Genomic DNA, 24,136 nt, shown 5'->3' on the forward strand with positions numbered 1-24,136 from the left:
AGAAAATAGAACTTTGGAATACCCAGTCTGATATAGAAAGAGAAGGGGGCGTGGCTCTGAACTCCCTAGCTATTCCTCAACACTTGCAGATCTCTTGGAAGGTGCAAGGTGACTTCATCTCTTTGGTAACTTTACCTAACCTCCCCTGGAATGACTAATGTGATGGCCATGGTGTTATCCTGTGAAGTAACGCTCTCTTCCCTCCCTGCTGGGTGCCTTAACCCTCCCTGCTAAGTTAACACACCCAGCAGCCATGTGTGAACCTGGCATTATTTTTAAAGCTAATTGCCAACAGGTTTCAGGCAGGTGGATGGGTCCCTGTCACCTGCCTTCTACAAAGTAAGCAAAGACTTCACCAGAAGCTGACCATCAGGAAGCTACAGCTTGGCTCTGAGAGTCTAGACATCTTCTACAAGGTGATGGGGAATTGGGGGAGATGGGGCTATCTGGCCCAGGAGGCAGCAGCCAGGCAAATGCCTCTACCTGGAAAGGTTCTCTATGTCCCCATCAGTTGTTGCTTGGACACACAGTACTGACAGAAAGCTCAGCCTCCCCAAATTTCAAATGCTAGAACAAGAGGGAGGAAATCTTGAAAATCCTTATGTAGCTTCTAGGTCGGAGGGATGGTAAAGACAAAGTTTCTTTTCATGAGAGGGTTCTAGTTCATTAAGAAAAGAGAAGTCCATACTACGCCAGCAAAAAAAAAAAAAAAATTTTAAATCATTCTGATTTTTCTCAAGGAGGTTTGAACTTCCCAGAGGCACTTCATTGTTCAGCCTTAGGGTAGGCTTCAGGTCGCCACTTTACAAGAAGAGAACAAGAGGCAACAGGGGGAGATTGACTAAATTAGACTTCCTGTCTCCTGAGCCCTCATTTCGAAGTTAGGCATTTTGTTTAAGGGAAGGCAGACTAGTGAACATGGTCCCGGAGAAGATGGAGGTGGCAGGCAGGGTGCTGCAGAGTGCTAAAGAACACTGGAGTTGGGACCCGGGGGCTGGGGAGGGGGCTATAAAAATAGACAAGGGAGATGGAAGAGGTCTGTTTGTTTATTTTTATAGCATTTACCATTCCAAAGGCTCGCTGGAGTAACTTCCTTCTGGGACTGGCTGAGGCCCAACCTTAGGAAAGTCTCAGATCTTTTGGAAAGAAAGATTTGGACAACAATGTTGCTTTATCTGGGAGAGTAGCTTCTTTGCCCCAGAGTTGCAGAAATTTGCTTTTGATGTTATTAACCCGGTCCTTAAGTGTCTCCATCCCTGGCAGTGCGGGCTGTGTTCACTGCTTTTGCAGGGCAGCCAGGGACAAAAAAGGGGGCTTCTGTCAGCGGCTGTTGCTGCCTTTTCCTGGATCACACCGGTATCTGGGCACCCTGAAGATGCGAGGATGAAGAAAGTAAAACATGTTCTAAAGGTCCTATCTCCTGACACTCATAAGAGAAAAACAACACTTCTCTAACTTACTCCCCAAATAGACACCACCGGGGATGTTCTGCCAAGGAGTGATTCGAAAGTGTGTTCTGAAGTGAAATGTAAGCTTGGCCCAGTGCCCAGCTCTCTGCTGTATTTTGCACAGAGAGCTGCAGGCTGGCGGACCAAAGAAACACATTTCTCTCCACGTGACTGCAAAACCAGGCAGCCCAAGCAGATTTCTTTGTGTTAATAGAATGTGATCTCTAGACTGTACGTACACACTGACAGCCCTGGGAAAACACGAAGGACCAAAGAAACCCATGGCCCTGACTAGAAAGAGGTTGATGATGCTGAGCCCATGACATGAAGGTCTGGGAAATGTGAAATGAGAACCCAGAAAGGAAGAGATGTCGAGTGTTCCAAAGAGTGCTAATGATGCAGTAGGGGTAACCTACGGAACCCCATTAAACATGATGTGCGCATGCCCCCTCTTTCTCTGTGATCCACACGCCCAATTCCTCAGTGGACACCTTCTTCAGGTTTATCTATAAGATTGGAGTTATCTGTTACCCAAACTAAGATGGTCCCAAATGTGGTGAGAGACTGACGGCAGGTTACAGAGTTAATTCTGGCCTTGTGTAAGGTATGGCTAACAAATCTATCTCTGCTCTTCCACCCAAAGGAGACTCAGGCAAAGGTGGTCAGCTTTCTGTGAGGGAGGACAACAATGGGCTCTAACCACGAGGATACTAAACAATCACCTTGGGACGATCTGGATCTTGAGGAACCTACCTTTCTTTGCAGGCAGCACCTTGCCCCCACTGTCACCATGGTCTTGACCTCCAAAGACCTCAGATAGGATCCAATGCTTGGTGTTCCAGGGGTTGTCTGTCTACATGTTTGGAGGAAGGAAGTTAACAGACTGAGGAGGAAGAGGGGGACAGCAGCCCCCTTTGCCATACACTGGGCCTACATTCAACAGATTAGATTTCTAATTGCAGTGCCTTTCAAATTTCACAGCATCCTGCGGTCAACTTAAATTTCCCAATTTGGAAAGTGTGTTGGTTGCAACGAATGGTGGAGTGAGCAGTCTGCAGTAGGACCCCAGGGTGTGTCTGAACCTCTCAGGGACTATGCTAGAGAATTTAGAGCTCTCTATGATTTTCTGTGAAAATCCTCTGGCTAAAGAGAGTCAAAAACCATGGACAAAGTTGTCCCTCCATCAGCCTCTGCTGTTGTAAGTAGCCCAGTTCCAGGGCTTCAGGCTTCCTGAGCGGCCAATCAGCCATAACCAACTAATTAATCAGCAAGATCGACTGAGTTGAAGAGCACCTCGAAGACCCAGGTGAGCCTTCACCTTGGTTAATCTACACACTGACTAATCAGGCTCGAGATAATTGAAAGTTAATTGTATGCAGGACTCAAGTGCATCCACGGGAAAACACAGAAGGCAGAAGGAACAACAGAAGTCAGGGGCCACTTTCCTCCACTGCGTGGGTGGGTGAGGTCTTTAGTAGATTCTTCAGGGACAGTGTATGGCCTCTGGCTCCTTCTCCCAACACTGCCCAACACACTTCTGAATCCACCCCTTGTGGCAGAGCTACCAGGATCCCAGGGAGCACACAGCAAAAGCACAATGGATCACAGGTGTAAGGATTCTATTGGTACCCATTCATAGGCTTAAAGTGAGATGGCTCAGAGACATTTGGCTGACTATGAAAAATACATTGAGAGCTGCAAAAAGCACTCCCCATCCCCTCCACTCTTCTTAAAAAAAAAATCTGAAATGCTCAAACATCATGGGGAAAGCAGATCAACAGTACAAAAGCATAAATCATATTCCAAAGCTGGAGAGAAACAGATCTCAGAGGCTCTGTTCCTCAGCATGGATAACTGAGAGGCACCCTCAGTTCAAACAGACTGGTGAATTCTCCGGGGCCATTAGCTATGGAGTGTATATTTGGATGCCTACCAAGGAACTAGTGTCCAGGGAATTTCGAGCCATGACCTCTGGCCGCAGCCCGGCAAGGTCTGTGGTCTGTGGTTGCCTTTGCTGGGCCAGGGGGCACCTTGCCTGGTCCTCATTGGAGTTTCCGTGGAATTACATGGTAGAATTGCCAGCTTTCTTGATGTTGCAGCTCCTGTCTTGTGACTGTGGAGCGGAATCAACAGACTTCCTTTCTTCCATTCTGTCTGCTCATTTAACTAGAATGAACCTCCCCAAGAAAATAAAACAGAACCTGCCAGAGGCTTGGAAAAACATTTTTCCAGGACACCGGAAACAACACTGGCCCAAGTCCTTGATCTCCTGCTCTGTGGAGGGGACACATCCTAGAGGAACTTCCCAACCTGCCTTGGAGGGACAGCACATATGTGACACTGGTACTGCCACACCCAAGCATGGCAGACATTGCTAATTAATCACAGAACTCTTTCCATGGATCAAGGCTGAGCCACATAGTCTTTAAAATGACATTCTAGACTATGAGCTGGAGCTGAAACTTACACCGTGAGCAGTCCTAGAAGCCTGCATCCAGATGCATCAAGGAGCTAAAGCCCAGATGGGAAAAACTTGCCATCAAAAGACGTAGCTGTGGCCTTGAGGGTGCTCCCGCTGCCTTGAATGCTGCCTGGCTGACAAACCACTGCTCACATAGCCAACCCTTGGAGCAATGATTCCAGACAGATAACTGAGGTTCGGAGTCGCTCTGGAATGTAGAAGGAACCAGTGGTTCTCATCCAGAATTGAGGTTGTTTTTAACCGGCTTTAATTGTTTGCCCACCTCAAATGGTGTCAAATGCCTGGCATTTAAGCTTTGGGTTTTAAACACCATAATCTCTTATGAATGGCAGGCTGTCAGCTTCTCAGTCCACCTCCTTGGCACCATGACTCCAGGAGGCTTTAAAGAAAAATTGTTTTTTTGGCCCCACGTTTGAAAAAACTAAGTGTTACAGTTCGTAGGAGTCTTAGCACACAGAGTCACAAAACTACAACCAGTACCTGCATTTCACAGACAAGAACAGTGGGGGCCTTGAGAACAGTGGTCACCTGTCCAAAAACACACACCCCCTCATCCTGCCACAGTGGTTGCCAAGCCTAGATCGGCTGACTCCAAGTTCTTCATTCTTCATGGCTAAGGCTACCTTTGAAGTGGTTTTGCCACATGTTTCCCCCGATGCGCTTTCAGACCCAGTGGAAATAAGAAGGCCAACCCAATTTGAACTTTGCATTGAGTTTTGTTTGGTCCACTTTTCAATTGGCTATTTAACATCTGTGACACATATATGAGGAAGACAGGCACTGTTCTCGTTTCGTAGACAAAGAAGTAAAACCCAGAGAGGTGCTGTGGTGGTTTGAATAGGTTTGGGCCCCATGTGTTTGAATGCTTGGCCCATGGGGAGTGGCACTAACAGGAGGTGTGGCCTTGTTGGAAGAAGTGGGTCATTGTGGAGGTAGGTTTTGAGGTTATATAAGTTCAAGCTACACACATTCACACGGTCCCTTTCTGCTGCCTTTGGATCAAGATGTAGAACTCTCATCTCCTGCTCCAGCACCATGTCTGCCTGGACATTGCCATGCTTCCCGTCACGATGATAACAGACTAAGCCTCTGAAACTGTAAGCCAGCCCCAATTAAATATGATCCTTTATTAGAGTTGCCATGGTCATGTTGTCTCTTCACAGCAATAAAACCCTAATTAAGAAAAGTGGCTAGCATGAGAGGATACTTGTAAACTAGTCACACAGGAGAGTTATACATGCGATCTCTTCGTTGTCCCCAAGCAAGCACTGGGGAACGTGTGAAGAAGACTCAGCCTCAGCAGCCTCCAACTGATTCTCCAAAGCTAGGAACCACAAATGCATTTTAGAAAGTTTCATTTAAACAACAGACTCTGACTCTGACTTAATATGACAGTTGCAACTCCCAAGTAGGCCCCAGGCTGTTTCATGGATATCAACTTAACCCTCATGGCAATCTTGTGAAGCAGGCTACCATTTGTAGATGCGAAGGCCAGGGCTTAGAATGGGATCAACATTTCATGGCTTTCCAACAAGAACTCTGATTTCAAACGCAATCTAATTGGGTGACATAAGGGTCCAGACAAGTGTGTGGATGCTCTTGGGACTGCATTTCTCTGGATAGCTTTATCAAAGCTTGTTACTTCTGCTTTGATAATGATTTCATCCCGATTGCCATGGTTTCTGGCCACTAAGATATGCCCAATTTATTTTTAAGCTGCCTGTAGTCAAGATGGAAGGGCTGATGGAGAAGAAAAGAAAACATATTTTGGCAATGTAGTCTCACCATTCAACCCTCCTAGGAAGAGACTAAATTCCAAGAACCACTATTATGCTTAGTATGAGTGAATTCTCCAAACAGTGGTTCGAAACCTACAGTTCATGATCCCCACCCCCAAGAAGGCTATGGAAAATGCAGATATTTACATTGTGATTCCTTTTTTCTTTTTTTGTTTTGTTTTGTTTTTCGAGACAGGGTTTCTCTGTGTAGCCCTGGCTGTCCTGGAACTCACTCTGTAGACCAGGCTGGCCTCGAACTCAGAAATCCACCTGCCTCTGCCTCCCAAGTGCTGGGATTAAAGGCGTGCGCCACCACTGCCCGGCTACATTGTGATTCCTAATAGTAGCAAATATTAGTTATATAGTAGCAACGAAGATAATTTTATGGTTGAAGGTCACTGTAACATGAGGAACTGTATTAAAAGATCACAGCATTAGGAAGGTTGGGAACCACTGTATCAACCTTTTACATAAAATCCTTAGCACCCCCTGGCTTAACCAGGTCATGGAGAGCTACAGAACTATGTGGCTTGGTAGATGAAGCATTCGATCTTCAAGCATGAGAACCCAAGGTCAGATCACTAGTGACCCCATATAAAAACCTGAGAGGCATGTCAGCCCCTCCTGTAACCTTCGGCTCTCGAAGCATAAATGGGACCCAATGGGCAAGTTGATTGCCTAAAGTAGCCCAATTGGGGAGCTCCAGGTTTAGAAGAGACCCTGCCTCCGTAAAATGGGGCCTAGCAAAAATCATCATCAAAGAGACCAGAGAAGAGTTCAACCAGCAGCTCATGGGAGCAGGAGCAGAGCACCACAGCCAAACATCAGGCAGAGCTCGGGAGTCCGGCTAAGGATTGGCGGAATCAGAGAGGTCAGGGTCACACCAGGAGAGCACTGAATCAACTGACTGGGACTCACAGGAACTTGAGAAATCAAGGAACCTGTAGGGATGTAGCCCAGGTTATGGCTGAATAGCTAGCTGGATGATCCCATGGAAATCCTAACTGCGAGTAGGGGGCTGTCCCTGACTCTTTTGCCTACTGTGGGACCCTGTTCCCTCTACTGAGTTGCCTCATCCAGCCTTGATGTGACAGTATATGCCTCGTTTTATTATAGCTTGGTATGCCATGTTTAGTTGATTTCGCCAGGGATCCTGCTCTTGTCTGAGAGGAGATGGAGTAGGGATGGTGGAAGGAGGATGACAGACTGATAGATCTGGGGGAGATCAGATGCAATGTATGAGAGGAATTTCTTAAAAAGTGAAGAGTGGTTGAGGAAGACACCTTGGTCAACCTCTGACCTCCACACGCACCTGCACACACCACACACACCACACACACACACACACACACCTCACACCACACACACACCACACACACACACCACACACACACACACACACACACACCACACACACACACACACACACACACACACACACACACCACACACCACACACACACACACACTCACACACACACACACACACACACACACACACGGGGAGGGGGGAGGAGAAAGAAATGCCCTTATGCATGTGGCAATGATTCCATACTGCATTTAGCTGGTTTAAATTTAGGAGGCTTGTACCTAACCTTTTATAAAGAGAGTCCAGAGATACCTGAGAGGATGGAAGACAGGCTGAGGGCGTTTTAGCTGGGATGAAACATCACCCTTGAGAGGGGATCACCATGTTAGGTTTGACACCACAATACTGTGAAGCTTGCTGTTAGCCTCACCTCACCTTACTCATCCACATGTGCAGCGTGTTTCCACTCCATGCCAAGAAAAGGATGGTGTTTTTCCTGCATGAGCTCTCCTAGTCACATTTCTGTCTGTCTGGGTGCTCCCCAATAGTATTTGAGAGGTTCCTAAGAGAGGGAGCACAAGGCCAGTGGCAATTGGCAGTGGAAACCCATGGTCCTACTTGTTAGTCCCATTAAGAGTATATCACAGCCCTCAACAAGAGGGCAGCCATCTCTCTCCTTTGTGACTCAGAGGTTCCCCTCAGAAGAAGGCAGAAGAGAGCATCACCTATCTTCCATCATGTTGAAAGGCTCAAAAGTGTACCTCTGCTCTCTCTCCTATCTACACACTGCTGCAGTGTCGGATGGCAGCGTGGAGGACACAGAGGAAAGTTCCAGCTGCCAAGTGTGCTGATTAGAGGAGCTACTCAAGAAAGCTGGTGTTGTCTGTGAAGGGCTAGCAGCAAAAGGAGTAGCCATGGAACTGCTAACGTGTGCATCTTTCCACAGGTGCAAATGCACACATGGTCACCTGCAGCCTCTTCGTAACCCTTTCTTCTGTATATTGGCCCAAGTGGCGTGGAATAGTATCCAGCCAGTATCTCTCTCCCACAGCTGTATTCTCCCATGAGAGTCCATAGGTGATGATGGGGGGAGGAAGAAGAGAGACAGTAATTGTAATCAGGCGTTCTGGAAGTGGCTATTTCCATCCTGTTACAGTGCAGGAGATAAAAGGCAGAAAGAAGCCTTACACTGTTGGGAAACAGTGGAGCCAAGGGCAGAAGTCTAACAATCACTTCTTCATAAAAAGGGGAAGACAGAGAAGATGCTCTGACAGATGAGTTTTCACTAGTGCCTTTGGGAATTGTCTACAGCATCCTCTCTGATGACAAATCACCTATTTGGCTTTTATGTATTTGCATGGTATTTTGGGATAGAAGCGTGAAAACGACATTGGAGGGGCAGCTGGAGATCCTAACGGGCAATGGCGTGAAGGGAGTGTGGGTGCAATCACAGAAACAGCTGTGTCCAAGGGTCTTTGACCTGACTAATACATACTTGAGGTTAAGAACATCAGTGTAGATGCTCAATGGTTAAAGTCCTTAAAGACTACTTCCTGGTCTGGTAAGTCAAATGTGTCCCCCACATTATATTTTCATCATAGTTTTCTTTATAAAATGACAAAGGCGATAGTTCAGTGGGTAAAGCCTTTGTGATGCAAGCACAAGGAATCAAGTTAGTAATCCCGGCACCCACAGGAGAAGCCCGGTGTGTAATGGACACCTGTAACCCTAGCCACGGTCAGGATGGCAGAGACAGGAAGACCCTGGGACTCAGTGGTCAGCTACCCTGGCAGAATCAGTGAGTTCCACACTCAGTGAGAGACCCAGCCTCAAATAATAATGTGGGGAGCAACAGAAGAAGGCATACACACATACATGTGTATGTGCACACACACGATGTATACATGCACATACTACACACACACAAAAACAAAGAATGTAAAAAATTTTTTAAGTATCATTGATTGGAGATCAAATGATCATAAAATCTAAGTCAATGCAACACTACAACAGACAAACTGAAAGTCAAAAAAGACACAAACACAAGCAGGCTCAAACATTTCCCTATGCCTAGTTTATAAAATACCCACACTAGCTACAGTATACCTAAACTATATAAAGAATCTAATAAAACTGGATACTAGTAACTGGCTTTCTCTATTTAGGTGAATTTCATTCATAAGCTAATCATGAAATGTATTCTTATATTGATCAAAACTTTTTTTAAAAAAAAATGTTCATTCCCATACATGTTGCAGGTCATTTAAACATACTGTGGGTTCTATGAAGAAACATGACACTCAGTTTATCTGAAAATGCCGGTTAGTATAAAGACCTCAACTGTAAAGAAATGAAACCTATGCAGTTCGTACAAAGTCCGAACTGCGGGGTGGCATCTGCAGCAACTCTACCCAAGCCCTGTTTCTCCCCACAGTTTCCTCTTTCTTACTTTTCTACCTTTTCCCCTGCGATCTTTCCAGGGCTTTTTAGCCCTTTAAAAACAGTATGACAGTAGCAGGATAGCTCACCAGGTAAAGATGCTTGCCAAGTCTGAGAACGTGCGTTTGCTCCTTGGGCATACATGGTGAATGAAAAGCTGTCCTTTTGTATCAGTATATTTCCCCCAGTACATTTTACAATAAACTTGGTATTTTGGGAGGAGCTAATGTGGAGGGGGGGAAGGAGAGGAAGAGGAGAAGGGAGAGAAGGATAGAGGAAGGAGGATGTAGGAATCATGGAGAACCACACACAGGTCCTGGACTGTCCTGGGTAACAATTTATATCATAAGGTTAGATATTGGGAAACATCTCTAATTGTGTGGGCATCTTGTTAATTGATCATTACCAAATATATAAATCCTTTGGATAATCTTTAAGCATTAGAGTCTCGTTTCTACTGGGCCAGCATGGATGGCGGGATGGTCCTTGCTCAGCCAAGGATTGTAGAGACATCGTGGTAGGTTGGCAGAGCCATCTCCCACACAAGCATCTCGTGAGTGGCAGGGCTGGTGCTTTTGGCCAGCCTGAACCTCAGCAGCAGCGAAAACATGCTGCCCTCCCCTCGTGGCCTCGGGCCTTGCCTAGTCTGGAACTTGAAGGCCCTGTAAGTACAAGCCAGATCGGGTGTCGTCGTTTTTAAATTCAAACCAAACATCCTCTGGCCTCCATGCACAAACTGTGGCACACAGTAAGTGCTCACTGGCATGCATCACACACACACACACACACACACAATTAAATAAGTACATATAATTTATTTAAACTTTAATGAAAGTAGAGGAATACTACTGTGATTGACTTAGAGAACACTTCCTCTTCTGGTTCATAGTTCTCTTGAGCAAAAAACAAGGTGTGGTCTTAAGCCCTTGTCATAACGAATAAGGAGAATTGAGTCTTCAGTGCCAAGCATAGGGCTTTCTTTGCCCACATCCTTAACAGAGCTCTATAATACCTTGGGGTATGGTGATCTCTATCCTGGGTAAACTGACTACAGGGTACCTGGGTGATCTTGCTCATCTGGTTTACAGAACGGCTTCCTGTTGGTCAGAGCCCCGTGGTATCCTTTCCCTCACTGGCAAACTTTGTCTTCCTTGCTCACTCAGTTCAACTCAAGAGGCATTCGGTGTGCATGAATGGACAGCATACCTAACCCTTCCCTCTGAGAGTGGCAGGCTTTGGGCCCGGGAGTGCTGGCAAAGTGTTTATCTCACAGCCATGACGATCTGGGATTGATCCCCAGAACTCACATAAAAAGCAGTGGTGTGTGATCATAATCCAGGCATTGGCAAAGCAAAGACAGTAGGATCCCTGGCCAGCCAGTCTAGCAAAATTGATGAGTTCCAGGCCAACAAGAGAGACTGTGTCTCAGAGGAGGTGGACTATATTCATGAGGATGACATCTGGGGTTGTCTCCTGATTTCCATGTGCACACATACATGCACACACACACACACACACACACACACACACACACACACACTTTTTAAAAATGTGGCAGCTCAAACAGACCTGTAAGGAGACCTCTCTGCCTGGGTTCCTCAGCAAAGACATCAAGGCAGACTGCTACCCAGAGCTAATTAGAAGAGCAAACATCTCTCTTCCTCACTCAAGGAGTTCTGCCAAAGCACTTATTTCTGCCGATTCATTTATGCAATTCCACTCTTTGCAAGAACATTCTGTCACAGATGATTTAGTGTTGTGGGTCCCACGAGCATCTTTCTGTAGCACGCGCTCATTGTTTTTAGGAATCTAGGGTCTGTGGGGAAAGAGTGGAACGCTAAGGGGTTTCCACTAGACACAGCCATATCTCATTATAAGATCTGCAAATTCTGAAGTATCCCTGCATCAATAATAACAATAATAAATACTCCAGATTCAACTTTTAAAAATAAACCTTTTAGGAACTTGGTGTGACCAGTCACTTTTTTTTTTCAGGAGAGAACATGAGACTGGGTAGATGGTAACTTCAGATGGTAATGATATCTGTTAAGAAGGAACACGAACATCTTGGAAAATTTCATATATACAATCAGTCACAGAGTTTGTGCCGACGGGATGCCAGTGGAAGGGAAGTGTGTGCTTTATAATTTCTTCTCTAGTAGAGACTGGATTCTCTCAACATCCCAGGAACTACTGTCCAGTGTATGCATCGGAAAGTGAAACTGTACAACTGTCTTTTATTTATTGATTTTTAACTTAAGGGAATTAGTTTTGGCTATTGTAAATCTTCCAGCCTCCTAGAATGCCAACTTAGTGTGCAGATAAAGGAGAACCTAGAGAAGTCATTTCATGTGTGCACTGTTCAGCAGCTATCTCCCATCCCGTCGCCTCACCTCCCACTAAGCCTCCTTCTCTACCAATACCCACCCCATCTCCCTCATACATATGCAGACTTTAAGCAGGAGGAACATTCATTCTGGTTTCAGAGAAGGGAGCGGCAAACACAAGGTCAGAGAGCAAGCATGAACCAGTGGTGATCCCTTCATTTCTGAAGCAAAATTAACAACCTGGCCAGAAACTTGGATAAATATTTTTAGCTTGAAACTACTGCTACAGTCAATCCTTATGATAGAGGACTGCTTGTACCACTGAGGCATTTGCTCCTCCAACACTTGCAAGTACACACAAACACACACACACACACAAACACACATACAAATACGCACATAAAAATTGGTTCAATATCCTTGTTTGCAAATCTAGTAAGCCGTATAAAATAGAGGCATTTAAAAGCAATGAACATTAATGGGCCGAGTTTATTAAAATCTATTTTTTACTCCTATGAGGCCAGCTCTGCTTTTGGACATTTAAATTCTAAACCATTTGACTCCCTCCAACTATTTCCCTGCCAGAGAGTGCTTCCCCCAATCACCAAAATTATGGGCTTCACAAGTGAAACTTAAACCCCATGTTTTGAAATTACTTCATCTAGATCAATTTGAACATCGTGCTTTTTTTAAAAAAAAAAAAATCTGTTTGATGTTGGAGGAAGAGTGTTTAGTTTCAAAATAAGGAAAAATAAGGAAATCCTAGTTCGCCAGAGGAAACTATTGTCAAGTTTCTAAAAATGTTTCACATCTAACCTTGAACCCAAATAGAAACATTCACATGCTGTTTCTCTGTTCATAAACCTCCAGTGGCTCCCCACTGCCTCCGGAACACAGTTCAGGCTCTGAAGCATAATATACATGAAGCTGTCTCTATGGTCAACCACCACGGAACGCCCCCCCCCATTCTTCCTGGTCTCCTCCAAATGAACATTCTGCACCAGCCACACTAAGTCTGGACCTTGCTGCCCAAGCACACTGCAGACTTCATACCTCTACAGCTCTGTGCCCCACTGCCTACTCTCTAACCTGGCTCTCTCACTTCTGGGCCCCCAGCACTGGATCAGGCCTGGGGCACACTTGTCCTGAGCAATGGCTGCTTCCTGTGAGGTCTGTGAGCTAGGGCTGGCACCCGCCCCTTCCATGGTTTCAAATGTTATTCATGCCTACTTCATTAACACATCACCCTTCTCTTTTCAATAGACACCTGAGATCTTGGCACTGAGGGCATAGCTTGTCCTGGCACTTATCTGTGTGCCTGAAGGTTTGAACTTCCCTCTGAAATGCCCACCCTCTGGAGACAAGCCACCAAATCCTCCCATCATCCATCTTTCCCCAGGAGCACAACGGAAACAAAGCAAAGCCTGATGCTATTTCTGGGCCTGTCCATCCTGCCCTGGGTATCTTACAACCTTCTCTGTTCCAGCCCAATCACTTAGCACTAGGGAAAGGCAGCAGAGATGACTTGTGGGAAACGCTGGAGTCTGCTGGGCTCTCCTTGCAAAAGGAAGGTTCAGGAAGTCCAAGAATGTACGCAGAGAAAGAAAACTGGGAGGAGGGATTATCTTCTGACATGTTAATAAATGGTTTTGCTGGTTGCCAGGGGGACCACCTAAATTCTCCTTTCCCAACATCCTAAGAAGCCTCCTGGCTTTCTTCTCTGCTGGGGTCAAGGGCACTTATTAAAACTTATTATAAAAAATTAGGCTGTGGCATTGAAGGGTTTACTAGCAAATAGCTCTCGGGAGATAAACCTAAGCAAGAATTTCTTCAAGATGCATTCTGTTTGCTTGCTTTCAGTTTTTCATCCTGTGAGGAGACGTGAGTAAAGGTCACAGTTTCCCGCAACCACCTAAATAAAACCCAGAGGCTAAGTGAGGGTCAGGTAAGACAAACCAGAGAAGCTGAGGAGAAATCCAGAGTCCTGGACCTGAACTCTGGTCAAGAAGACAGTATCAAGACTCTCTTGAGTCCCAGGCTTAGTCCTCTAAGAGAGTGACACTCCCTGGCAACTGGGGATACTGCTCACAGTGGCTGTTAGGGGTATTTCTTGCATATGAGGCTCTGTGCTTATGCACTGCCATGCGCTGCCTCATATGACCTTCCCAGTTCTGTGAAAAAGATCCTATAATTATTCCAGAACTCCAGATGGGAACACAAGACGCTCACATCACTTAAATGACTTACCTGAGATCAAGTGGGAGCCCGGTAGTGGCTGTATTAGGATTCATGCTTGGCTCTGTTTGTGGGAGTCCATGCTCTAGAAGCTATTACTACCTTGTATGTAGATAGTCCTATCTCAAACCAGGACATCCTGAGATACATGATCTGTGATGAGCTACCACATATCTTAAGAAGTCTAAGTTTATGGCAAAAATCAGGGGTTCCATGGCTTAGGTGGAGATGTTTACAGGGATTATGAATGTCAAACACAAGAAATGAAAATGGTTAAATATTTGTGTGCCTGACCTTTCAGAACCAAGCACCATACCACCCGTCCCTCTCCACCCTTTGGTTGCTGTTAATGCATTTTTCCCCATCTTTTTGCTTCCTCTATCTTCCTTCTCCCCTTCGTTTTCATTGCTAAGACATAAAAAATGATTCCTGGTAGAAGTGATTAGTGCTAGTTGGAAGAGAGGTATCGGAGACACATAATAAATCATCGCTGTCTCCTCACCCTCTGGGGTTCTGTATCAGGATGTCATCCAGGCTGTCTCCCGACTCCCCCACCCTCTTCCTCTCTTCCACCTAATTTCTGTCTTTCTAGTGCTATTTTTCTAGTCTGGTAGGCACAGCGCTGAACTGAAAATGCTCTGCCAAGACCCTTGGCAGCAGCCGGCCTCCAGGAATCCTGCCCACAGCTACAGCACAGGAAAGATAGAGGAGATGGGGCCTCTGAGAGGTAGGCCAGAGGGCCAGGCTTAGGGGCTGGCTTGGATGCTGCCAGAAAGAACAGGTTTCCCTGGCCTATCAATGGCCCTCCCTCTGGAGCTCAGCTTCCTCATCATGCCAGGGTCAGGATTACAACTGCTCACTGGCACTTGCTATAGTTCTCCTGGGAAGAGAAGGAAGCAGCAGTGAGGGTCAGGGTGGGGGTGGGGGCGCGGCGGGTGGGGTGGGGGGATGGGAGACAAGCTAGCACACCAACCAGAGTTGGGCAAGCTCCACAGGGCATGGCCACGTGCCTGGAGCACACAGTCCTGCAGGCAGGCAGCCAGGGTGTCCACTGGCTCCCATGAGAGCTGGGGGTTGGGGGGCGGGGGTAGGAGCAGATGCTGGGTTCTTTCCCACAGGCAGAATAGGAGTTGCTAAACCAGGGGCAATACTGCTAGGTTAACATCAGGAAAGTGATTCCTTCTAACACTGGAGGGAGAGAAAGGTCAGATCGGCTACAAGAAGGATTGCTGGGCAAGCCGAGGGAGGAAAAAAAAAAAAAGGAAGAAGCATGTCCTATTTTTACAGAGGGAAGAGGACTAGATGAACAAATCCCTAAATGGAGAACGGGGACAGGGAACCCAGCCATTTTTTTTCCCTGTCAGGGCTCTCATAAGGACAGTGAGCTTCCCTGTACCAGAAGCTTCACTGTATTTTGCCATCCTTTATCTTGTTTAAGCCTGATGAAACTCCACGGAGAGGATAACATTCATAGCCTCCATTCTATTGCTAAGTAAGCTGAGGCTTGGAGAAGTTAAGAGCACTGACTGCTCTTCCAGAGGTCCTGAGTTCAATTCCCAGCAACGACACAGTGGCTCACAAAGGTCTGTAATGGGATCTGATGTCCTCTTCTGGTGTGTCGGAAGATGGAGACTGTGTACTCACATGCATAGAGAACATAAATAAATCTTTAAAAAAGAAAGAAAGAAAAAGAAAGAAAGAAGACACAGGATGAGCCGGCCAGCCAAGGGTGAGTCTGGCACGCAAACTTCAGCCTCCTGTCCCAAAGCCTACATGCCTACCACCGAGCCGTCTTGCTTCCCATTTTCCTCCCCAAATATCTCTTGTCGCAGGCAAGGGATTGCTATTCTGTATATGCCAGCAACCGGGACATGAGAACAAGACAAGCCTGTCCCCTCCCAGGGCATGGTGGGCAAGATAAGTAAATCTAAGAGACCACATTCAGAATAACTTGCTCTCTCCCTCCATCCATCCATCTCTCTCTCTCTCTCTCTCTCTCTCTCTCTCTCTCTCTCTCTCTCTCTCTCTCTCTCCCGAATTCCTTTGTAGAAACTCCCAAGATTCTTGAGGTGATATACATCACACTATGACTCACAGGGATCTCGGCCAGCAGGTGGACATATGCTGGGTAGGAAACTATATGACCTGCAGATCCTTAAAGTAAGCCTCACCCATTTCTCTCTGTGGGACTTCCCATAATCCTGAATTCACCTGCACAGAGCTCCCCACGTGATTGCACAGATCCCACAGCTGGAGATTCTCTCCCACATCAAAGCCCTACCACCAAGGACAGTGATCAGGAAGAGGATACAAACTCCAGGCTGCAAATCTACAGCAAATGCCTCTGTTCCCATCTCTCAATGCTGCTTGCTCAATGTCCTCCTCTTCCCACATGTGACCACATGGAAGGGTTTTCACTTTTCTGTGTACCCGGCCTTCATCATAGCCCAGTCCCTGGGTTCAGAACTGAAAAGAAATATTTCCCAATTCTCAGCTGAATCTGGGCCTTAAAGTGATAGGACACACACACACACACACACACGAGAAAAAAAATGGTTTCAAATCCATCTTTACAAGCACAGGGTTTAAAAATATCTCTGTCTTTGTCTGCCATAGATGACTTTCCCTAAAGGGACAGCTGTCCTTAAAGCAGTCACTCAAGTCTCAGGGCAAACAGATTCTTATTTTTCCTAGTACCCAGCATACAACCTCCAGGAGCACACTGCCCCCACTACCTCTGATACAATCTGACATGCAAATGTCAAAGCCTACAGAATGATTCTTACCATCCTGCTGGCCTGGGAACAGCCAGGGTGCTGCACTCAGACACCCTGAAGTCCCTGCATCCAAGACCCACCACTCTCCCCCTCAAGGGCAGGACAACCCAGGGTGCTATCCCCACCACAGCTTTCAACTCATCTCTAGAATAGGTCTTTGGGAAATTTTTTATTTCTTCAGATATCGGATCATTCTTCGATCACACACCTACATGGAGGAATCAGATCTGAATAGGGAAAAGGTCTGGGGAGCAGTCATGATAAATGGTTTCCAAGATGCACAACTATGCTCACCTTGCCATTCCAAGATACCCTTGAGGTAGGCCTCACCCTGAATAACCATCAGTCTGGATTCACTCACTACCTTTCACCCAGACAGGTAGCACTACTGACACAATGCTATTGAGCATAACTCAGAAGTTGCATCCTGAGCAAGCAGTTGAGGGCACACGTTTGAACTGTGCGGCATCATCTCCTGGTTACCCTGATAACTTCCTTCTATCCCCTAAAAGTGCAGAACATTCTTATTAATATATGACTTATTTTTTTCTTAGCAACCCAGTGTCTCTTGACTGTCTCAAAACATTTGCCATCGAGTATTATAGAGTATAAAAAGCACTCATTTGTATGATAGTAACCTAAGTTAAGTCTAGATTTTGCGGTCCAAATTGAAGGTCAGCATTAATTCTCAGCTAGGAGTGATTTTATTCCCAGGGGGCATTGTGAGGTGACTAAATACAATAGTGTAAGTTGCAACTGGAGAGTGGGTGTCCCTGGCACCTAAAGAAGAGAGTACAGATGTTCCTTAAGTTCCTATAAACCATGAGGCCACGTGCCACAAGACTTACCCTCAAGGAAGAGTGCCAAGATTGAGATACCTCAGTTGAGGCTGAAATCACAGTTCCCAGAATGCCCCTGGCTACATCTGTGCTCTTCCATTCTGAAGACTCATTTTCCTCAAGATTCACTGAGTATTTCTATTTGGGTCACCCCTGTGAGCTATGCAGAAGAGTGAAGAACTTTTACCCTTTTCTGGTTTGTTTGAGATAGCACACCCAGCAAGCCCATGTCCCCTAAAATTCCATTTCTCAGTATAATCTTTATCAGAAGCAACATTGTTTGAATAGCAGAATGCGAAACGTTTTAATCTATTGCCATTTTGAAAAGGAGCTTTGATTTGTTTTTTCTGTTAGGAATATCACTTGGTTTTCAAGGCAAAGAACAAAACTGTGTTGAAATATTATCCTATTTCATTTGAAAGGATATTTAAGTGTAGGACTTATAGATGCTTTGGTATGTTTCTTCTATAACTTAATAAGTTGCTTCCCAAAGACACTTGGAAGTTCCTTGCTATGGACAGCAACTCCTGACTGGGGAATCTCCATCACCTGAGTCATGGACCACTGTGAACTCTAAGGAGCTCTGACAAATGACGGAGCCTCAAATTCTATGATCCTAATTTCTCACTTTTAAGAGGAACACCCTGGATGATACTCCTCAAAATCTCCCATTGTCTCTCTCCAAGGGGAGACCATGTAACTGTATCTAGTGGCTTCAGAAAGGTATTTCAGGTGACAATGATGGTCATAACGGTAAAAATTAGCCACAGCCACAACCATTCAAATGAACAGAACACCCAAAGCTAGCCATCTGACCTTGGTGCATTATTTATCTTTCCCAAAATAGTCCCGTCAAATCGAAACGATATCTTTCTATTAAAGGGGGAAGTGAGACTCCAAGAGTTTATTCCATTTCTACGGTGGTCACTCAGATACGCTGTAGGATGTAGGAAGTGCCAGTGCCCATTCTCTGGGACTCAGCTCTCTCCCCGTGACACATCATTACATCCGGTGTGAAGAGGCGCTAGGTTTTGCTAGCTGCCTCTCCCAGTGAAGAGACTGAAGACATCGGCGCTATGTATTCTTCATAGCAGGTCATCTAATTCACATCAAGAGGGTGATGCAGCCTCCAGGGGTATCTTGAGGTTAAAGTGGCATTTGAATACAGCCTGTGGCCTAGAGTTATCAACTAAAGTGGATTTTGGAGACAGGGTAAAATAGATTTGAAAGCCCACAGATCTACGAAAGGTCGAACTTGAACTCCAGGCTAACCTATAAAGGTAGGGTTTCTCTTCCTCCTTCCTCTCAGTTCCTTCCCAGTTCTGCATGTGACAGAAATTTCTGCATGAGGACTCAGAGTTCAGCAGAAACTGCGAACACAAGTCTCTCATTGTCCCGTTTGCTGTCTTTCCCTGCAGCTAAGCACCTTCTAATCAGTGACCTTCCTGTCATTTATCCGTCTGAATCTTTGTTCCCAGTACCTGTCCATACAACGATCTTTCTTCCTGCTTGTTTTGTGCTACGGTGTGTTAAAGGTATGGATCCAGGGCTGCCTCGGTCTGGGCTCAACCCCCACCTGCCCATTTGGCAATGGGTTGTAAAAGCACAGTTCTTTCCCAGTAATGTTTCTGTGTCTTTAAACATTATTTATGTGTGTATATGTGTGAGCCCGTTTGAATGTGGGAGGTGGGGTATGTGTACATGTGGGTGCATGTGTGTCTGACTGGCCTGGCCTGGCTGTCCGCTAACCTCAGAGATCCTCTTGTACCCATCTCTCTAGCACGAGGATTCCAAATCTGCCACTGTGGCTGGCTTTTTACATGGGCACAATCCTTGATAAAGGTGGAATAAGTGTGGCGAGCAGATGACACTGAAAATCATATAAAGGCAGAATGGCTCATAGCAACATGATGCTAAGAAGGAAGAGGCTTAGCCCCAGGCAATAAGAGAATCTGCATTTACTTAGAGTCTTGGTTGTAGTCAATGACCAAAGGAGATGAAGAAAGAAAGGAAGGAAGGAAGGAAGGAAGGAAGGAAGGAAGGAAGGAAGGAAGGAAGAAAGAGAAAAAAGAACTGTCCTACGTGTCTACTCACATTGACCCCTTTAGACCAGAGAAGAATGGATATGGGTTAACTTTCTGGGGTCTACCCAAAATTATCCAGCTAGATCCTATTATCCTTGTGTTCGGGGACCAGGGGAAGGGAGTAGGAGCTAGGACGGATCTTCATTTTACATCAACCCATTAGCCCGTTCATCAACTCCAGGCTGGAGTATCCCAAACTGTAGCCTTTGAATCAACCACTCGGAATTCTCCTGGGAGTTGATTAAAATGGTCTAGATTCAAACCCCAGACCTGAAAACATCAGCTTCTCAAGGGCAGGGCCGTAGAACCACGCATGCTCACTGGCAGAGGAAGGATATTCAGAACAGGAAGAGAGGGCTCCCCTCTAGAAATGCGTGTTAAGATCTCCTACTCATGCCAACCTCTCCCCACTTCCGTCCCGTCCCCCACATCTAAAGGGGGAACCTCCCAGAATTTACCTGGTCTGATGGGGCTCTGCATACAATTCGGAGACGGGATGCCAGGGTGGAGGGGAGCAGTGGCCCGGCTGCTGAGATCCATGACCGAAGGAGCGGTGGAAGAAGCAGGTTGCAAACCCGGAGGGTGAGGGCTGTGGTCGTGCTGCGATGGACTGGGGGGGATGCCATTTTCTGACAGAAATTCCTCCAGGTCCATGTATTCCAACTGGAAAGTATCTCCGTCATAGGGAAGGGTTTTGTCCCATAAGGTGGGTCCCAAGAAGGCCGACTGGGGGACGGTCGGGCTGTTGCTCTCATCATCCAGTTTCTTTCCTTTGTCTTTATCTTTGCTAAATGCTGAAGAAGAAAGGGAGAGGTGAGCTTTGTTTTTAAAAACCGAAAAGAAAAGGGGTCATTCTGTCACCAGCCTTCCTGCCATCTGTTACAAAACTACTGCTGGGGGCACTGAGGCCTCTGGGTGCTGTCTTTTGTGGATCTAGAGTTTCGACATCTTCCTATTTGCTTTGGAAAGAGAGCACTGGTCTGTAGGACGGGGCTACCGACTGATGTGGAATGAAAACAGGAGAACAATTCTCAGTGTGTTATCTGAAGGGATAAATCACCGAAATCTATGCTGGGAAAATGACACCGGAGAGTATATGCAACTAATGTGATCTCTTAAGGGGACCACTGATAACTTGGTATGATTCTATCTTTCAGAAAGTGACGACAGTAAGACTCTGAGGTCATTCAGACTTATAAACCAAGGGATTCATGCTTAGTCTTAGTAACCAGTCCCCGCCTCCACCTTCCCTTAATACTATGCGGCCAGTTTCTACGCTATTCCTTTCCATGTATTATCTCAATAAACTTACAAGACTACAATTATCCCCATTTACAAGGAAGATAAGGATGCTCCTATCAAAGAAGGAGCCTGTGGGGGAGGGGTGGTGGGGGAGGGCGAAGAACTTTCAAACTCATCCATTTGCTTAGAACCCCACTGGGACAGATACAAAAGGACTAAGTCAGTTTTAAAAAGTGGGTTCTTTTTCCTTTCCTCCAAACCTTTAAATATTACCTAATTAACAAGAAGAAAGCACACATTTATGCATCCCGTCACAAAACAGTACTATGCGAAGGTGCTGTGTTCTACTCTATGAGGGGAAGAATGCAGCTATTTCCTGCCTGGAAATAAAGCTCCTCCGGATTGGTTTTTACCGAGTTGTCTGCATTTTGCCAATATTCAGGTGTGGGTGGAATCAAGGATTACGGAATTTGATTCTGAGTTGTTTTTTCCCCCTTAGAGAAATGTAGCCCCACCGCCACCCATTCGAATCTTTAAAACCTCCGCAGTCTCATTAGAGAGTTGGACTTAAAACATCGACCACAAAAGCCTACCGCATCCGCAGCTTTCTCCCAAATGCTACTCCTTAAGAAGCAGTGCGGTAGGGTATTGGGGGGAGGGGGTTCTGTACGCGCAATCAAGTGCCAGCAACTCTTGCAATGCAACAGGCGTTCTCTCCCAGGGAAAAGGATGCAAACACCCCGAAGCTATTTGCAGCCAAATAATCTTTTCAAGACTATGCAGGAGCAGCAGAATTCGCTTTTGTCACTGTGATTAACACCAAAGGCAAGAAACTGCACCGGCCCAAAACACAAATCTGTCTGGCATCCGTAACGTTCGCAGCCCAGGTCTTACACGCATAACCCCCTCCTCACCATACCCCACCCGTCTCCTCAGCTCCAAACCACGGTTGCCAAGGGAAGGTTTGAGACTTACCAAGAAAGGGCTCAAGCCAGAGGAGGCTCCTGCACGCGGTTACACGTGAGCCTGCTCAGCTCTCCCCTCCCACCGGGTAGAGAGCACCGGGAAAGTGTCAGCGCTGGAGGCGTGCACCGCTTCCCGCCGACAGACCACTCCCCCCCACCCCCACCCCGCTTTGTGAATTGCGGGCCTGCGGGAGAAAGCGCCTCTCTGCTCACGCCGCGTGAGTTCACAACACAAAACAGTAACACAATCCCAATAGTCAGGCTGCCGAGTGAGAACCCCCATTTACTCGGACCCCCTCCCCGCACCACCCCCCCCCCCCGGCTCCAACCTGCCACCTCCCGCCCTTTCTCCTCTCCAGTCCCAGAGACACACTAGTCTCAGGTGGAACCCTGCCACTCAAAGCAGTGATCGGGACCTGTCAAGTTCACCTGTCACCTGCGCTGCAGGAGGACAGACCTAGAAAGGCCGGCGAGCCAGGTTCCCAGCGCTATTCAAATGTTGCCCCGGAGGGATCCCCTTTGCGTTGAGGAGAAAGAGGGAGTGAGCCCCCCTCCCCAATTTCACGAAAGCGAGGCGAGGGGAAGAAAGATGCTGGTGCTGGGCCGACCAGGGGGGTCCCTGGGAATGTCGTCCCTTCCCTAAGCCCAGCTGCCGAGGCGACGCTCACCATCTTCAGGATGAAGGGGGAGCTTCAGCGGGTTCTCCAGCAGGGACCTGAGCACGCCGTAGGGAGGCGGGATAAAGGTGGGGTTCAGGGGGAGCTGTCGGGACATTTTCTCCATCGTGATGCACTCAATTGTCTTTTAAAAAGAAGGCCAATCGCCGCCCCGAAATGTTGATGAGCTTTTTTTCCTCCGTCCTTTGCCAACCAAAAGTACTCGGTTTCAAAACAGTGCAGACAAGGAAGAAAAAAATATATATATCACTTCTGTCTCTGCAAATACATCAGCATACAAATATCAAAATAAGAAAACAACAACAAAAAACTTTCGGGTTCTCAGTGCTGACGGCCCGGGGAAAGCGCATCAGCGCCGCGGACTCCTCCGACCCTGTGCAGGATGCTCTTTCTCACCTGCCTCCAACACTCAGTCTTGCAAAAATGTTCAAAATTGCAAAGGGGGAAAGGAAAGAAAGAATTAAAAAAAAAAAAACCATAGACGGCTGCAGATGAGCAGAAAGCAAAGCGCGGGCCCGGGACCCTCGCGCAAGCACCCGAGGCTGTGCCGTCCCGCCCCACCCCCCTCCCCGCCGCGGCCGCTGCTCCCCGCGCTCCGCGGCCCCGCAGCGCCGGGCTCAGCGCATCAGGCAGTCCATGTGCCGCTGCCCTGACAAGAGTGACGTCAGGGCCCGCACCGCGCGCCGATAGGCGTGCGGGGGCGGGGCCCAGATCCGCCCCGCCCCTCCGCCCCGCCCTCCCAGGGCTGAGTGTGTAGCATTGCCGCACGCGCTGTTTTTCCGGCCCTTGCTCGGTCGGTGGGCTGCAAAAAGCGCAGGTGCCAGATTTCCTGGGAATAACTCCGCTAACTCTCACCCTGCTTCCTTTTGTGTGCTAACTCTCCTTTCTCTCCCCCAGAGTGAGCAGAGTAATGAGAAATTCGTGTCAGTGGTTTTTCAATGTGAAAACAAATTGGTGATTTTAAAAGAAAAAAAAAAAAAGATGGCCAGGTGGCAACCCGGATTTAAATTAGACTTCCTGGGGCGACGTCCTGGCAATCAATGGTTTTTTAAAGCTCCCCAGGTAGCTCCAACCAGAGGACAAGTTTAGGAGACTCTGATTTGGATAGACTTAAAGAGAATGACTTCTGGATATTTCTCCTCGCTCCTGATGAGCTTAGTTCTTTCCTTCCAGCCCCACTCCATATCCAACCTAAAATATCAACTTTCCTGAATTCTAAACAGTGTGCAAACGTAGAATGGAGACATGAGCTGCAGACTGAGCTGAAGTGAACGGTCTCCCACGCTGTCAGAGGGAATTAACAAGACAGACATTTGCTTGTAACAGAAGGATGGCACGAAAGACTTACACACCAAATGAATATTAGGAGTATTTACAAGACCCAGCAGGGCTGTAATTGGGCCAACTTAGAAGGTCTGAATACTAATTAAAATAATTTTGTAAACTATTCGTTAAAAGGCTAGAGGAATCTTGTTTGTGGCTGCAGTCTTTCCCACTGGCCTTCTGAAAGCTGGTAGAAGGGCCAGTCTTTTGA

General features: G+C 46.8%; 1 protein-coding gene across 2 annotated transcripts in view; it reads right to left on the reverse strand.

Moving 5' to 3' along the window:
• The window catches only part of Hlf (HLF transcription factor, PAR bZIP family member), a 56,258-nt gene extending 33,331 nt beyond the window's left edge, over positions 1–22,927 (reverse strand). For both annotated transcript variants that reach the window (XM_028772456.1, XM_028772455.1), the window contains exons 1-2: positions 22,594–22,927; positions 20,177–20,512 (exon numbers count right to left, since the gene is read on the reverse strand). In XM_028772456.1, the coding sequence (XP_028628289.1) occupies positions 20,177–20,512; positions 22,594–22,708 (451 nt within the window). In that variant the 5' untranslated portion in view covers positions 22,709–22,927. The remainder of the gene's footprint in view (positions 1–20,176; positions 20,513–22,593) is intronic.
• Between the last annotated feature and the right edge of the window lie 1,209 nt (positions 22,928–24,136).

Source organism: Grammomys surdaster, unplaced genomic scaffold (genome assembly GCF_004785775.1).
Source record: "Grammomys surdaster isolate TR1022 unplaced genomic scaffold, NIH_TR_1.0 213, whole genome shotgun sequence".
Classification (NCBI taxonomy): domain Eukaryota; kingdom Metazoa; phylum Chordata; class Mammalia; order Rodentia; family Muridae; genus Grammomys; species Grammomys surdaster.